Source organism: Rhinichthys klamathensis, unplaced genomic scaffold, assembly GCF_029890125.1.
Source record: "Rhinichthys klamathensis goyatoka isolate OS25496 unplaced genomic scaffold, OSU_Roscu_1.1 h1tg000520l_1, whole genome shotgun sequence".
Classification (NCBI taxonomy): Eukaryota; Metazoa; Chordata; class Actinopteri; order Cypriniformes; family Leuciscidae; genus Rhinichthys; species Rhinichthys klamathensis.
The window spans coordinates 79,118-96,852 of record NW_026606999.1 but is presented as its reverse complement, the minus strand read 5'-3'; the positions used below and the strand labels follow the sequence as shown (position 1 = coordinate 96,852).

The 17,735-nt window shown below is 36.3% G+C and overlaps 2 protein-coding genes across 3 annotated transcripts in view; both read right to left on the bottom strand.

The window, feature by feature from the left end:
• The window catches only part of LOC130072985 (disks large homolog 3-like), an 88,345-nt gene extending 85,619 nt beyond the window's left edge, over positions 1-2,726 (bottom strand). Inside the window, exon 1 of one of the 2 annotated variants that reach the window (XM_056238335.1) lies at positions 2,445-2,726. In XM_056238335.1, the coding sequence (XP_056094310.1) occupies positions 2,445-2,460 (16 nt within the window). In that variant the 5' untranslated portion in view covers positions 2,461-2,726. The remainder of the gene's footprint in view (positions 1-2,444) is intronic. The other variant, XM_056238340.1, reaches the window with a different exon arrangement.
• A 2,424-nt stretch (positions 2,727-5,150) lies between these two features.
• Positions 5,151-17,735, bottom strand: part of gdpd2 (glycerophosphodiester phosphodiesterase domain containing 2) — a 28,324-nt gene continuing 15,739 nt past the window's right edge. The window contains exons 6-15 of the mRNA XM_056238346.1: positions 17,400-17,498; positions 17,027-17,120; positions 13,617-13,756; positions 12,807-12,889; positions 11,607-11,766; positions 8,331-8,552; positions 7,617-7,765; positions 6,934-7,081; positions 6,697-6,779; positions 5,151-5,470 (exon numbers count right to left, since the gene is read on the bottom strand). Of these exons, the coding sequence (XP_056094321.1) occupies positions 5,404-5,470; positions 6,697-6,779; positions 6,934-7,081; positions 7,617-7,765; positions 8,331-8,552; positions 11,607-11,766; positions 12,807-12,889; positions 13,617-13,756; positions 17,027-17,120; positions 17,400-17,498 (1,245 nt within the window). The 3' untranslated portion in view covers positions 5,151-5,403. The remainder of the gene's footprint in view (positions 5,471-6,696; positions 6,780-6,933; positions 7,082-7,616; positions 7,766-8,330; positions 8,553-11,606; positions 11,767-12,806; positions 12,890-13,616; positions 13,757-17,026; positions 17,121-17,399; positions 17,499-17,735) is intronic.

The window sequence follows — 17,735 nt, the reverse complement described above, 5'->3', positions numbered from 1 at the left end:
TAATCATAAATGTTTTTTTGAGCATCAAATCGTCATATTAGAATAATTTATGAAGGATGATGTGAAGCTGTGATGCTGAAAATTCAGCTTTGATCATAGGAAGTAATTGCATTTTACAATATATTCACATAGAAAACAGTTTTTATTTATTTATATTATTTCACAATATTATTGTTTTTAATGTTTTTTGGTGAACATAAGAGAAAGAGACATAAACATTTGTACCAAGACAATTAGTGTATGTTTGACATTAGTGTATGTTTGGCGTTTTACTTACTAATCATATGGTTCATCAATAGTGCTTTAGAGATGAAGATCAGCTCCACTCCGCTCCGTTGAAGGGCATCAGCACTGAAGGATCTAAGAACACAACAAGCCATTTGTCACTGAGCCAACAATGCAATGCCAGGTTTATTGAAAGGAAAGAAGCTACAGCAGAGGTGAAATGCAGAAAAGAGAAAGAATTTAAAGAATATACAGAATATAATTTCTTAACTAGGATAACAGAATTTGTTTTTGGGTTTACTTATTCATTTAATTTTGCTCATACGGTGTAACTTCGTTTGGATGTCAAAACCTTCTTAAAATAAACAATTTAAAAAAACAAATTGAGAAATAAAATGAGGTTATTTAATGAGCTTCCTCGGCTCACCTGTGTCCTAACGTTACTTCTCCGGCAGCAGCTTTCTCCAGAAATGTTGAAGTCGTGGAGCTTTCTCTCTGTTATGGGTTATTTTGTTACTACTGAAATCACAGAACATTTTTTAATCAAAATGTGTTTAACGTTACCATTGAGCTAACGTTAGTTTCAGCCAATTTTCTTGCTCCTGAAAGTAACATCACCGATACGTTATGTTTACGTTTGTGTTAAATAAATTAGCTCACTTCCAAGTAAAACCTTTACAAAACCTCTCATCTACACATAAGAGGTGATTAAAAGCCCAAACTTTAATAAATAAAAGTTCAACCGAGTTAACATTACGTTAGCCTAGCTAGCTGCTACCTCTTCAGAAAACGGTTGAGATCCTAACGGACTTTTTCCGAAGACACTACACCATGTAAATTTTTAACAGAATCGTGTCAATTACAAGTAAGAGAAATGTCAAAAACAGTTGTGTGTATTATTCGTGTGATTTTAGAGACTAATCTCACCTGGAAAAAGCCGTGAAAAGTTTAAACAACATCGAGAGAGGGAGTTTTGTTGCTTACCAGTAGCAGTGGTCCCGCGCCGTTTCCATGGCAACTCTGCGCGCCGGCCGCTCCAGTGTTTGAAATACTCGAAAGTTCACGCGCACGGCATTGATTAAACCACGTCAAAATCATGCAGCACTTAAAATGAAAAGTTTAATATCCACTTTATTTTATTTGAAAACGTGCTTGCAGTAGCCTATTGATTATATCAAATATAATATACTGTTGATTATGTAAAATATATTTACAATATAGCTTTAGAAATGGTAAACAGTGTTGAAATAAAAGTATTGCAAAAACTCATTAAAAACTATACGTGTATATAAGTGTTAGTATATACACATGCATTATAAGCTTTATGTTCTATGCATTTTGTGTGAAAAAGGCTATTGAAGCTAAAAATGTACAGTATTTGTGACGTGGTAACATAATTCACATGTTAAAACCTATTACAACGTGCAAATATATTTCACATGAGCTCCACATTATTACCTATAACATGTTTTCCACATGTGCCACGTGTTCCATTAAGTTCACATGTGGTGACATGTTGTTCACATGTGGTCGAACATTACTGCATGTGGTGACATGTTGTTCACATGTGGTCGAACATTACTGCATGTGGTGACATGTTGTTCACATGTGGTGAAACATTGTTCACATGTGATGACATGTTGTTCATATGTGGTCACATGTGGGCATATGTGGTCACATGTGGTCACATGTGGGCACATGTGGAAAACATGTGATAACATGTGAAATTCATGTGTTTTTTCTGTAAGGGTTGTCTTTCTTTAAAATAAATGTTTATTAGTTTTATTTTTTGGTAATGCATTGATATTGATAGATTTTAGTATTATTTGTATAATGCTTCGGGTGCTGGTTGAAGGGAAGATGATCGAGGCTAATAGAGGTAGGAGGTTCCACAAAAACATCAGTTTGTGATGGGTTAAAACAGGGTCATGGTGTCGCCTATACACTTGACATTCATTAAGCTTCTGTAAAGAATAGCGGATTTTTATTAAAAGTTACATAATCCCACTTCAGACTAATGCTTCCTGTTTCCCATGTGGGTTTAAAAGAAAATTCACTTGAAAATAACTTACACAAAGAAATTTCTCTGGAAAATACACATCGACACCGAGAAAAGTGTAAAAGAACTACAAACTATGTAATTACTGTCATATCTTCATTAGCCTATATGATATCGGTTTCTTATAACGAATAAAGTTGACTGTTTTAACGGAACTTACCATATTTATGGACCATGATGTGAAGATTGTTGCAGTTAGTTAGAAAACTGGTACTGTAAATCCAAAACGTTTCGACTAACTAGTTCTCCAAATAAATAACAACGCTTTAAATCCTTCTCGGGTCCAGCTGTCCCTTTCTAGCTGTCTCCGAACAGACTTTTAAAAGTTTTGAAGTAATTTCCCCACAGTGACGATATTGTTTCTTTGGGAAGTTCTTGACGACGAGAGTAAGTTAGTGCAGTTGGCAGGAGATGCGTGTTGTGGTAGTAGAGTGTGAAGCTTCCCGTTATCTGCCTTTGGGAAGTTTTGAGGGGAACTGGGGGGCGGTCTGCAGACTACAGGGTCTTACTCATCCTTCATCCAAATGTAAACTGTGGATAAATAAGCGTACTGTCATTATGGTGGGAAAACATCCAGCTTTATTATATAACGGACGCTAATCATATGTGATCATGTGTGAATTTGTGGCTAGCAAAGAATAAAGGAAGGGGAAAAAGTGCTATAAATGATCAAATCAAATATACCTGAAATTTATTTCGTCAGTCTTTCGGAAAACACCCTGTTTGCCATTAAGGGGTGATGCAAGTTTGGCCATGGAAATTATTATTCCGAAGTGTCGCATGCCACCTAGTGGAGAAAGAGTGAATCTGCTTCAAGTGGGTCTGTCGCCCTTTTTTTAGCTATAAAGATGGGTTTTTTTTTTTTTTAGAAAAGGGAAAACACATTATTATATCAATTACCAGCGTGATTAGGAAGGAGCCTCAAGTTTTTCCACATCTTTTTTTAAGCCGGTGTTTTCTCTCGCCCCTATGAACGCTTTAGGTAAATGAAAATCCCGGAGTGGAGTTCTTCTGTCGCTCCGCTCCAGATCCAGATCCAGATCCAGACGTTCAGTCTATGCGTTGCTTGGTGACACGAAGCTTGACGTTTGGGTTGAGACTGTATAAAAAAAATCACATTTGTTCTATAACCACCTAACGTAGGTCGACTTAATTAAAACATTTGCTTTATTACATTTAATCAAATAGAACAACGTAATAACGAAACCGCAACAACATTTCTAATTTGTATACAAGGAATTCACATTAACATGTAACTTAGGCTATGGCATACAGTGGAAACTGGCCAACTTTTTTTATCATTTGATGCAGGTCAAGGTCACAATATTTTTCCTTTGAAAAAAAAAATCATGACTGAAGTGTAATGTTAAACATTTATTTAAACCAAACTAACACCGCATAATACAAATTTGCTGGATACTATTTTATGATTAATATAATTGATAATATATTATTAATTTTCACAATCTTTTAAATAACCAGTGGGGAGCTGGATATTTAAAATGAAGATGTTGTGCTCCTTAATTTGCCTGTTTTTATAATGCCGCCATCCATATATTCATGGCTAAGAACCAAATGTAATATTTCAAGAATCAGTAATTGAAATTCCCATTCTGATTGATTGGATGTAAAGATGTTAGCAGGGTGGCATTATTTATCACATTTGTTGTTGCACACCCTATGGTTCCTCACCCTATAACATTAATATATTTTAAATATCACTTTCTCTTTTTTACAACATTTTTATCTTTCTTTTTTTTTGTGGCATAAATATCTTGGAAGAATCAATGAATGTGGAGGGCAAACATTCATTTTTATGACCTCAAAATAAACCCTGTACGGGTCAACTGTACTAGCCCACCAGCCTTGATCTCCAATACATTTTGAAAAAATACACACATACAACAATACAGTTAAACTTACACAAATTATAATGCCCGTATTTACCAGAATATCAATAAAAATTGCAAAAATCTTTACAAATACATTTCTGTATAAACATTTTATTTTGGTCCCACTTTATATTAGGTGACTAACTACTTAATTAGCGTTAGATACAGTTAAAGTTAGGGGAATGTTTAGTGGTAGTTATTGTTATGATATAACAATAACTGCAGAAATTAATTACAAATGTAATTGCATGCTGATATTTTTTATATTTACCATGTAAAACAATAAGTGCATGGTATAATGATTAATTTAATTAAAGTACATACACTGTAATATATATATATATATATATATATATATATATATATATATATATATATATATATATATATATATATATATATATATATATTTAAGAACAATCAACATGGATGTTTAAGTCATTTCAACTTAAATTATATTAAACTGACATAAAAAAAATGGTAAATCTTGTACAACTTGAGAAAAAAGGGGAAAATTGCTTAACTTATTTTGATGAGTTAAAGCAATGTATATGTCATAACTTGTTGATCATATAATTTTTACAGTGAAGTAGTTAAAGACACTTAATATAAAGTGGGTTCAACATTCAAAGTCTTTCTTTTAAAAATTGCCTTACAATTTATCCCATAACAACATCTAAATATTGCCATTTAAATGAAAAATAACAGTTCTGCCCCCAGTTTCACAAACAAGGCTTAAGTCTAGTCTAGTCACAGACTAAAATGCATGTTTGAGCTGTTTTAACTGAAAGCAACTTGCACTGAAATTTCTTAAAATATGTCAGTGCCATTTTTTGTCTCAAGTTTTTTGTAAGGCACATTTATAAAAGCTACTTAAATGTCCTATAATTGAACTAAGGAATAATCCTGGCTTAATCTAAGCCCTGTCTGTGAAACCAGGCCCTTGCATAAGGAAATTAATTTCCTTATGCAAAACAAAGGGCTGAAATAACATACATTTGTCAATGGGTGGCAGCATTGCACAATTTGCTGCCCTAATGAGGAAATTATATCAAATCTCATTCCACCTAATCAATACATTGTATATGCAAACTAAATAAAATTACAAATATTATGTGAATTTCCTGCATTAAACATTTAATATGACATGATTTTATTTTTGATGACCATATACAATCCTTCAAAAAGTGAAACGAGGAAATGCCCTTTCATGATATGATGCATCTTTCAGTGTTGAAGCAGGGCGACTCCTCTCTGTTCTTTTCTATTTCGACGAGAAACACGGTCCCTTTTCCTGTTCACAAACAAAGAGAAAAATGCCCATTATAATTTGAGTAACTCTTCAATTAGGGCCAAATTTGACTACTTGGGAATTTATTTTATTTTATTTATTAATCTTAAAACATTTGTTAAATGCCCTGAAAAAATAGAGCATCAAAGAAAGAATTAATAAATAATCAATAGCCTTGAAGTAGGTACGTATTTTTTTGTATTTTGTGTGGTGGTATGAATTTTGACATTGTGTATGATGGACATTTTCACTTATTGGGAAAAAGTTGGATAAGCCTCATGTTGGTAACAAGTTAGCTTGCCTTGCAGTCAGTTTTACAAAATAACTGATGGTTACTGGTTTCATAATTTTAATACATTTTATACATTTATTATAGAGCAAAAATTAAAAATAGAAATTCTGTTAAATACACTATTAATATTAGAAAGAAACTAATATAAAAACACAATTAAAAAAGTTTAAAGCTATTAAATCTATCCGTTAAAGTCACGATGAAATCAAATATGACAATTCTTATTTTTTCATGGAATATAGTATTCATTATAAAGGATTGATCTGTGCTCATCATTGTTGTTTTTTTATTCATGTGGCCTCATAATCTTTAGGCTAATTAAAATAACCTCTCCCACTTGTGGTGACATGATGTTTACTGGCTTGAGGGCGAGACAACCTACAATTATAATTGAAGACTCCCTGTGGTGAAACTCAAGTTAATGTTGTTTATACGTCTATGTGGTGTTTTAAATATATATATGTATATATTTTTTAAAACCAACCATGTGCAAATTCCTAGGTCAACTCCATTGCTGAGTATTTTCTCCTTAAAACTGCAGTGAACAAAAGATAGGCTGTTTCCGAAATCGCATACTCTCTTGTATAGATACTTATTTTGAATAATTACTCCACAACCGCTAAAAAAGTATGTTCTTTATAGTACGAGTTTGAGTGGAGGTTTGCATATTTATGGTCTGCGTATACTAAATGAAGCAAAGGTGTAGAGTTACATCCAAGCTATTTTAAGATGAAAATGTTTAAATGTGTCATTTTGGTGATCAAAGGGAAAAAAATATTGACTCAAAGGGGACTTAAACAATTATAAAGCACAACATTTTTAAAGGTTTAAAGCTATTATAATCTATCCGTAAAACTTGAATTGTCCCCATAAGAATGTAGTTTAATCAACTACAGCATTATACTATTCAGTGTATGTGCTGAGTTTCATTGTTTACCTTTGCCAAAGAAACAGCCCAAACATCAACAGCAATGATATCACATCAGCCGAGATCCATATTCCCATGTACGTTTTAGGCTCCTTTCATTATTACATGCATACAAAAACACACAAAGGATTCCAGACATGTTACATATTCAGACAAGCCCATGTGAATTATAAATGAGGGGGGGAAACAGCTTCTCTTTTATGGCACAATAGACAGTGATAGGTGAAAAGATAGGCTGAGATTTACCAGATGCCAGTCAGGCTTAGACATGTTTTTGAAGATGTGGCAGGCATTGGTGGTCACTGAACTGGCTCCAGAGCACCACAGTAATGAGAAGAGCCAGCGCTCATTCACAACCCACAGATTCACGGACACATTTTTTCCCCGCAGCTCACTGTCCAGCGAAATAAACAAAAATGTATGTGAAAAAACAAAACAAAAAAAACAACAACACAAAAATCTTCTCTATGCATGTGCCTTTGGCTCCACATCAGCGACCTTTTCGACAGGTCGCAACAAGCCAGTTTTCTGCACAATAGACAGGAGTGGCAGGGCCGTTTTAACGTGCAGTCTTATTCATCAGTCAAGCTTTTCTTGTTCAATTTGATTATTTCTTCATCTTTACTGTCAGGTAAAATTATAAAATGACAGGTGCACGCAACCGGACAAAACAGTGTCTGGAAAAGGCCTCATTAATCTTCATGTGTTGAAGTTTGGACAATCAGCATTCCTGCTACTATAATCATTATTAGATACATTTTGTGTGTTTAAGCTATAGATCAGCACATCGTTTTTCACAGCCTTTTTGTCATCTTTGTAAGAAAGTAAAACCCTGTGAGAATGATCCCTAAGGCTGTGAGATCACAACAGCAGCGGTAGCATCATGTCTCTGCATGTCAGATAAGCTGCACCAATCCTCCTACACTCACCTTATTTCATGAGCGCTCAGTGAACTATATTTCATATTCAGGAAGCTTCCACCATCCGCATCCATTTCGTTTACCACATTATATACCTGCTTGAACCCTGGTGAGATATTTCTCACATTGTGTCTATATTCTTGGGGAAGCCACCATATCTGAAAGTGATACACAGCATTAAAATTACATTTAATGGTGCAAAAGCGGAAAAAAACACACACACACACACACACACACACAAAAGAACAGCATTAATCATTTTGGACAGTGAATTTTATAACAACATGTAGCATTCATAAAAGGCATGTTTTTTAGGGCCTTAGGGTTAAGATTAAACTCAAAAAACTTAAAATAGAAATGTTGCCTATTTATCTGAAATAAAATTACTTTATGTTGAAGTACTAAAATTACCCAAACTAAAAAAAAAAAAAAAAATGAAATAATAAAAATGAAAAACACATTGTAACAGAATTATTAAAACTTAAACTAAAATTAAAAAGAAAACTAAAAACAAAAAAGCTAATTTAAAATATTATTAAATACTATACTAGTATATAAATAATACTGCTACAAATAAAAGATTTTGTCACTTGGATGCTAAGAAATTATGACATTTCTGAAAGCTTAATGGAAAAATATCTTAAATTAGAAAATGGTCACAGAACCATTTTCACAAATGGTCTCAGACTTTCGGACCCCGCTGTATACAGTAGACAATATTACCTTGTCTGGTGAGATGCCTGACTTTTTGATAGTGTCAGTGGTGTAGTAGGAGTCGCTGTTGTGGAATCCTGTTGAGTTCTTCTCATTTTTTAGGTCAAATATGAGGGAGACATTATGCTTTTTGGCCATGAGCAAGAGCTCAAAAAAAGATGGTACTGTCTGGTTGTCAGCCTCTCTCTTCTCTTCCTCTGAGAGCGAGGAAACTGACTGAAGTGGATCTGTCTGTATTTGAAAAACAAAAGATCTAATTTTAAACAAATTTGTCATTACACTAAAACAGACCATCTGAACATCAAATGCAAAGTGAGAATTTTTTTCCTATCTGCTCAAACTGGATAAAGCTGCAACCTCAGTTCAGGTCAAGGTTGTTTTGCTAGTAATCTCTAACCAAAACATACTCCTTCCTCTTTTTATGGTGCCTGTGAAACAGGGGCGTAGCACCAGATGTTGGGCCCCGGTCACAGAACCAAGGGATGGGCCCCTTACAACACCGCTTTATTTTCACTATTATTCAAAACTTTTTTTTTATTTTCACAAGGTTAAATTCAGAGTACCAATTACAATAACATAGCAAGAAATTTTAAAACAGACTAATTTTAACTATTTAATTTATTATAAAATAAAAAAATTAATTAAATAAGTGAATTGTTAACATTAATAATATAAATGTAAATAATAGCTCTGGCCTTCAAATATTTCTTAAGCGGACGGGAATTCTGATTTGTCAACTCAGCCAATCACAGAGAAGTCTGTTGAGCATATAACTTGCAGTGCTCAGCGCTACAAACAGGAACGCTTTGTAAACGTGGATCGTTTGAATCTCTTTTACTGTCTATGGTTTGAATGCAGCCGTCTATCTGCGTGTGTCTAATTAAAGGGTTAGTTTACCCAAAAATGAAAATGATGTTATTAATGACTCACCCTCATGTCGTTCCAAGCCCGTAAGACCTCCGTTCATCTTCGGAACACCGTTTAAGATATTTTAGATTTAGTTCGAGAGCTTTCTGTCCCTCCATTGAAAATGTATGCACGGTATACTGTCCTTGTCCAGAAAGGAAATAAAGACATCATCAAAGTAGTCCATGTGACATCAGTGGGTTAGTTAGAATATTTTGAAACATCAAAAATACATTTTGGTCCAAAAAGAACAAAAACTACGACTTTATTCAGCATTGTATTCTCTTCCGGTTCAGTTGTCGAGCCGCGTTCAGTGACGCTGATGACGTAAGACGCTGCTGACGTGTTATCAGTGCGCCGAGCTTCGTTTACAGTCTGAGGGAGACGCACACTGTAAACAAAACAATCTTCGCAAACATGTCTAAGGATTTAGACACAGAGGAAGACTTGCATTTTTTTGCCCAGCCATATTTATTTGAACCCGAATACACGGACACACCAGATAACACGTCAGCAGCGTCTTACGTCATCAGCGTCACTGCGGACTCGTGAACGCGGCTCGACAACAGAACCGGAAGAGAATACAATGCTGAATAAAGTCGTAGTTTTTGTTATTTTTGTACCAAAATGTATTTTCGATGCTTCAAAAAATTCGAACTAACCCACTGATGTCACATGGACTACTTTGATGATGTCTTTATTTCCTTTCTGGACAAGGACAGTATACCGTACTACATTTTCAATGGAGGGACAGAAAGCTCTCAGACTAAATCTAAAATATCTTAAACTGTGTTCCGAAGATGAACGGAGGTCTTACGGGCTTGGAATGACATGAGGGCGAGTCATTAATGACATAATTTTCATTTTTGGGTGAACTAACCCTTTAAGTCTCTGTCCTCAGTAAAACCGTGCAGAAAGACTGGTATCGTCACATTGCACAATTTAATTATTTACTTTGTATAAAGTACCGGTAGGCTTCTTTTGACCACACTACTTCACTGAGGTAAAGGGATAATTGATAAATTACAGTTACACTTTTCTCTCGCAAGCCTCCCCATTCTTCCTCCCCCCAAAAAAAATAGTCAGAAGTTGTCTGCCCTCCAGCAGCTCTCTTTCCTCTCTTATCTTTTTTGATAACCTGATTAAGGCTTCATTTTTTTGTAGTGCGAGGCTCCTTTCCATGCCACAAGCTGAATTTAACCGCTGGACTACAAGACCAAACCATTTCTGCTTTTGATAGGGGGATCTCTTACATTTGAGGGCACAAGCTGCTAGGCAAATAAAGAACTGCCATATTCCTGGCCGCGCTCTTAAAGTATGCGCTGACCAACTGGCCGATGTATTTACTGATATATTCAATCTTTCGCTACTCCAGTCAGTGGTCCCCATCTGTTTTAAAAAATCTATCATTGTCCCTGTTCCTAAAAAATCCAAGGTACTCTGCTTGAATGATTACCGCCCGGTAGCACTAACGTCGATCATCGTGAAGTGCTTCGAGCAGTTAATCAAAGCTCACATTATTGACTCTATGCCTGCGACTCTGGACCCGTACCAGTTTGCCTATAGACCTAATAGATCTACAGAGGATGCCATCTCTCTGTCACTTCACTCTGCCCTCTCTCACCTAGACAAAAAGAACACGTATGTGAGAATGCTGTTCATAGATTACAGTGCAGCATTCAATACCATTGTGCCTCTTAAGCTTGCGGTGAAGCTCAGGGAACTGGGTCTTGACACCGCCCTGTGACATAGACTGTCTTTTATCACTGTCTTTTTATTTTACATTTGCTACTTAGCTAACTTGATTTTAGCATATTATTATTTACATATTATTTAGTTTATTATTTAGTTGTACAGTATTTATTTTACTGTTAGTATATTTATTTACCCATGTGGATGTGATAGGAGGTTTTTATCGGCAACGTTGGGGGGTGGGATCTAAGCATTTCATTACATAACTTGTTATTGTAATGACAAATAAACTACCTTGAACCTTGAACATTTCTCAGTTTTACGGATGGAAGCCCGATAGCATATTATTATAAGTAACTATGTGATTTTGTCATTTTAATATTATGCATTATCAACATATCTTTGTGGGGCCCCCCTCGCCGTGGACCCCTGTTACTTAGTTCCACTATTACCCCGTCTGACGATATTGTGCTGCTTGAGGCTGCTTTTCCCCCCAAATGCAACTGCACATGAGCTGCCTTTACAACAAATATTCTATATAATATATCACTTTTTATTTCTACTCTACTGTTGTATAACAGCAATTACTGTATCAAATGTGTTATAAAACTATATATAAATGAAAACTTATATTAAATTAAATACAGATGTTATCAATATAAAATAAAAATAAATCTTTGTCCTCACTCTTAAAAACCATTCGCCTGCATTTAACGTCTGTAACTCTTCCAATGTGAAGTTAGTATGCGTGTCGCCATCTCGACCTGGAAATTTCTTCTTCACATCAGTTGTTCGCAGCAGAAAGCTTGTATTGTGGTCATGCATAAGAAAAGGCTTCATGTCCTTGCTGAAAAAATATAGACAAGTGTATTAAATCACACGCACACAAACATACAGAGGTGGACAAAGTACACAACTTCCTTACTTGAGTGAAAGTACAGATACTACTGGTCAAATATTACTCCGTTATAAGTAAACGTTGTAAAGACCAATTTTTACTTAAGTAGGCCTACTTAAGTATCAAAAGTAAAACGTAAATGTCAATGCATTGTTTTATTATTGTTGCATTGTTGTACAGTATGTACTACTTACAATACCTTATGCCACTGAATCTATGCCTGCCTACCTACCCTCATATTAATATAAAATGTATTTCTAGAACACAGTTCTAATAGTGGGATTGAATGTGAGATTGAATAAGTGCACTCAAAAACATCTACAATGGTTTCGGACACCCAAATGGCTGTTCCCTCAAACAGTGCCCATAGTTTTTTGGCTTTTAGTATGAATATGTTAGCCTTACTGTTATCTATAAGCTAGTGTGCTCCAAAACAACGACAAATTCGCATTTAGAAGACCAAACCCAACGTTGAAAATGAAAACCAGGTTGATGTCAGAATCCAACGCCAGATTGACATTCATCTCCATCATTGGACAGACGTTGTATTATGGTTGAAAATTAAAATCGGGTTGACGTCAGAAACCAACATTAGTCGGGTTCTGACGTCAACCCGACTTTCATTTCCAACCAAAATCCAACGTCTGTCCGATGTTGGATGTTGACGTCAATCTGATTTCATTTCCAACCAAAATGCAACCCCTGCAACCAAAATCATCCGTTTACTACTTTACTACTTTCTACTCAAGGACCTTGACAGAATTGTAGTGGAGTAAAAAGTATGATATTTGTCTTTCAAATGTAGTGAAGTTAAAGTAAAAAGTTTCCAGAAAAAATAATACTTAATTAAAGTACAGATACTCAAAAAGTGTACTTAAGTACAGTACTCAAGTAAATGTACTTTGTTACTGTCCACCTCTGCAAACACACACACACACACCCACACTAGCAAGTGTATAGTGCTTCTGAACAGAATCTGATACTTTTACCTGAGTTGCACATCCGTTTCAAAAGCCACCACGCCACACTCCAAACTCTTCCTGAATGACATCATGGTATTCTCTGGAGCCAGCTAAATACATAATTAACACACACATTTTATATATATAAATGTTTTAAAAGGACAAAAGAAATCACTTTTTTTCCAGAAAGAACCATTAATTTACTACATAAATATGTTCAGGTTTCCATGTCATGTATAAACAAAAAAGAATTCAGAGCTGTATAGCTTGAGTTCTTCACACGCCTCTGTTTTTATTCACATTTAACCTCCAGTCTCCTGGTGAGCGCAGGAAGATCAAACCTACAGAGCTTCAGATGTCAAAACACCTCCTCCACCTTTCATGCCAATGGAATTTATCAGGTTGTGTTTGAATTGTAGACTGTCAGCCGTAAAAATTATATTTCTGAATGAGGACTACATGTTTTGCAATAACTGTATATGTTTTCATTGTGATTATTTAATCTATTAATTGCTTATGCTTGATAAATCTTCCAACAATTATGAGCAGACTGACATGCTAATGAAATAGATTCCCCCACGTTGATAGCTTACAACCTGGGAACTATGCCATAATCATCATAATCCTAAACGGATTCAGAAACTACAGCAGATGATTCATCCTGAGGCATGTCTAATTTATTCTAATAAAATAATGTAATTCATCCTGTAGTTCAGCACCGACATGAACAAAAACAGCAAAAACAAGATTTTGACGGGCACACCAGTGTAAACATGAGCTAATACACGTTAACAAAAGGTAGGAATGTCTCAAAATGAAAGTTACACTGTCACTTACCATTGGAGCGCCACGATGACCGACGAGGGAGGGTTTTGGGGGAAGATTATTGGTAATGCACGGAGAGCAGATTGCAAGAGGACACAGGAACACAGCAGCGGACACGAACATGAAGGTCATCATTATAAAAACCTTACCAGCTATACAGGCAAAAACACACAAAAATATTCAGTAGGCCTACAACATTCTGACATTTGAAAATAAATCATAATTAAATGTAGGCCTTAGTGTTGTTTTTCACATTTACACCGAATATCTCATAACTTTCATTAATATGCCGCATCAGCAAATATACAATGCTTTATTGCACGGCTCTCTGATTAGTTCTGATTGGTCAATCGAGGCATTCAGAGGTCTGATATTTTCCTAATATTTGCTGTCGTCAATGGAAACACTGTCACTCTTCTCATCCGGGTAATTGAAACTGGCACTACTTTCATCTCTCTATCACACTGCAGACCCTCTCATGTTTTTCCCAGCGAGAGAGCTGGAATAACCCTTCCCGCAGCAATAGCAAATTAAAACGATCCAATCAATTCCTGATTGACAAGTCTCGCCCGACAGGTTTTATGAATATCTATTTCATTTCATTCCTAACAACAGGGAATTTCTGTTAGAAATTTCCGTTTCATGTCGTTAAGTTAAACTTACAGCCAACTGCAAAATGATTTAAATCAATATTTTAAGTAGCTATAGCTATGGAATAATTGACGACAGGTCGTTGAAATATAGAGGGAATGCATTAACGTCACTTTCCCGCCGGAACACGCCCCCCTTCAGCGGGACTGAGTGGCAGAAGAGCTGCTTCGTGACTGGAGCTAATAGGGGAAACTGCGACAACGCGAGTAAAACAAACTATTATCAGTTTAAACTAAAAGTTGGACTCGATATAGTGTTCCTTACATCTTATCAAAGATCCAGTGATCCATGGATATTGACATGCAGCCAGGAATCGTGTTTCCTGACATTTATATGTGCCTGATTTCGACGCCGGGGAAATAAATTAAGAAAATTTGCCTGTAACGTTTTATATAAATACAATATAGATAGGTCTAAATCCGAGTGATCACTTACATTAATGTTATACTGTATATCATCATATCGTCCAGCCCTAAAACTTGTATAGTTTTTTGTCAGTGTTTATTTAAAAACATCCAATTATGCAGAATATAGTCTGTTCTGTAGCTTTTTGCAGTCTGTAAAAATATACAGTACCTCAGATTTCTGCTCAAATCTAGTTGTACAGTCAATCGCAAAGCTCTTTCCCGTTTTAGATGCGTTTTGTGTGTTTTTCACGGCATTCACGCTGAAAACAAATGCTGCCGCTCAGTCTTTTTGCCACTTGTGGGCGTGACCGCATTCACTCCGGCCGACGGTGACGTCATGCGCATACCCTCTATTAGAAAAATAATGCGCGGCTGGGCTGTGGCCGTACTTCGGGTGTGCATTATTCCGCTTACATCAGATGATGTATTTTAAAGGGAAAGTTCATTTTGAAATTAATTTTTGGAATGTTTTAGCTTACCTCAAGGGCATCCATGTAGGTGTCTTTGTTTCCGCAGTAGTTTAAATTTTGATATTTTTAGGTCAAACCGTTCTTGTCTGTCTATGGCCAGGTCTATGGTAACTTCCTCAAAGAGCATGCATAGAGAAGTCCAAATTAAACATGATTTAATGACTCGTATATGTAAGAACACATTGATAGCCTAAGACACAAAACGAGTGGCTTGTGTGAAAAAAAGGAACAGTATTTATATCGTTTTTTTTACCTCTTGTAACCACAGCCACGTCCAAGTGATCTGAGGGCGCGGGCGCTTCGGTCTGCACAAGCACCGGAAGTGATCTCTCGCGCGTGTACGTCACTCATTGTTTACACAGAGATTTCGGAAGTGTTCATCCGTAATGGTTTTCTTTTACGACGGTTTAAACCATAGATATCCATAATAAAGGCTAGATGTCTCGTCCGTGCTGCTGGCCAAAGGAGGTCGATCTTGTCACAGGCAGCTCGCTCAATCGGTTATTAAAAAAAGTTCATGCACCATTAAAACACAATGTTACGAGTGAGCGAGCTGCCTGTGACAAGATGGCCGCCAGGTGCAGACGTCGACCTCCATTGGCCAGCAGCGCGCGGACGAGACATATAGCCTTTCCGGCGCTTGCGCAGACCGAAGCGCCCGCGCCCTCAGATCACTTGGACGTGGCTGTGGTTACAAGAGGTAAAAACGATATAAATACTGTTCGTTTTCTCACACAAACCGCTCGTTTCGTGTCTTAGGCCATCAATGTATTCTTACATTTACGAGTCATTAAATCATGTTTAATATGGACTTCTCTGTGCATGCTCTTTGAGGTGGTGACCGGAAACAAAGACACCTACATCTTGGATGCCCTTGAGGTAAGCTAAAACATACCAAAAATTAATTTCAAAGTGAACTATCCCTTTAAGACATTTGTCAAGTTTTTGTCATTAAAACCGCTCTTGTGTGTAGGACTAATTTCTTACGCATCTAATCCTGAGCCTCCGTTACTGATTCCAAAATGTCATTTTAGAGCTAGTAATTAGAGTTTTCAGCCACTGATAGCAGTCAAATAATGCAGTTATTAATGCACTTATGAGAGAGAGAGAGAGCGAGCGCATATGTGAATTGCCACTGCAAGAACAGAGCCGTTATTACACTGCTAGATAAATGTCTTGTAGCTTTCAAATTGTTAAACTATTACTTATAAAATTGTCAGAGCAGCACTAACAACACGTTTCAGTGAGATTGTGTGTCCATACCATAGGGTCCGTATCTATGGTCCGTACTGTAGGCCCATGTGTGGGCGTTTGAGTGAGAGAGCAGAAGAGAGTAGGCCTAGGCTATGCGAATAATTTGACGTTTTTATCTTATTGTTAACTAGGCTATATTTATTTGCTTGGTCAGTGTGGTTGTGTTTTTTTTTTTTTTTTTTGCTGTTGTAAGGACCTCTTGAAACAACTGAAATCATTTGGCGAAGTGATAACTGTAATGTGGTCAATACCTGCCTGGAACTTCTTAGCCATGCATCTCACCTTAGAACGTTCGTCAACCAATCAGATTCAAGCATTCAACAGCCCCATAATCAATATTTAATGTCCATGTTTTTATTTGGTGAACAGCCGTGAAATAAACAAGATAAAGTACAGTCAGAAAATATTACATCTTAATGTATTATAAGCTATAAGCAGGGCTGTTGCTAGCGGGACGAAAGGTGGTGACGATTCTAGATTTCAACAGAGGGGGAACCACAACACCCCCTATATATGCAATTTCAACTAAGAGGGACACCCTCCCCGGAACATGATTTCATGGGGGCCCACAGCAACAACCGGGGCCCCGGATACCCCAGCTACGGCCCTGATTATAAGCTGTTTTGGAGCCACTACTAACCAGCTGTTTGAGCTTTATGAAAACTCTTAAACACGAGCCAGCTGATCAAGGTCAAAGCCACTACAGCACACAGATGCAGGAAAGGAGCCGTGGCCTATGGGAAACCAAAGAGGGGATTTTCATACTCCATACAGTACAACAATAGTATTGTAACTGGAGATACAGGCACCTGAGTGTCAGTTCTATGATATATACAGAATAATGTTACATAATGTTGAGGGATATGCTTTCTCTCTGTGTGAAATATTACACTGCCATTTTAATGTAAAAGATAACATGGAATGCAATGAGAACCTGCTACAAAAACGAGAAAGACAGACAAAACACCAATACTGATATGTTGAATTGCTGAAGGCTTGTTTCGATTTCATACCTGAAATGACATATAGACAGTTTTCCACTCTTTTTCCCACTTTATACAAACTCCAGCTGTGCCAATTGTAACAGTGATGAGACCCAAAAACAGAAACACCTGAACAGAGAACAGAAAAATATTAACATTCATTCATTAACATGCAGTGAACTTCCTTTATGTTCTTAAAGCTGATTAACAATGATATAAAGTGTTACCAACGTTTTTTTAAAAGGTAACCAATATGAAATACTTTCCTCAACTATGGGCATATTTGGCCCGGAGTCTTTTTAATGCTAATTTCTTAGTTAGCATTTTATGTATCTTAATATTCATATTCACATATTATTTCTACAC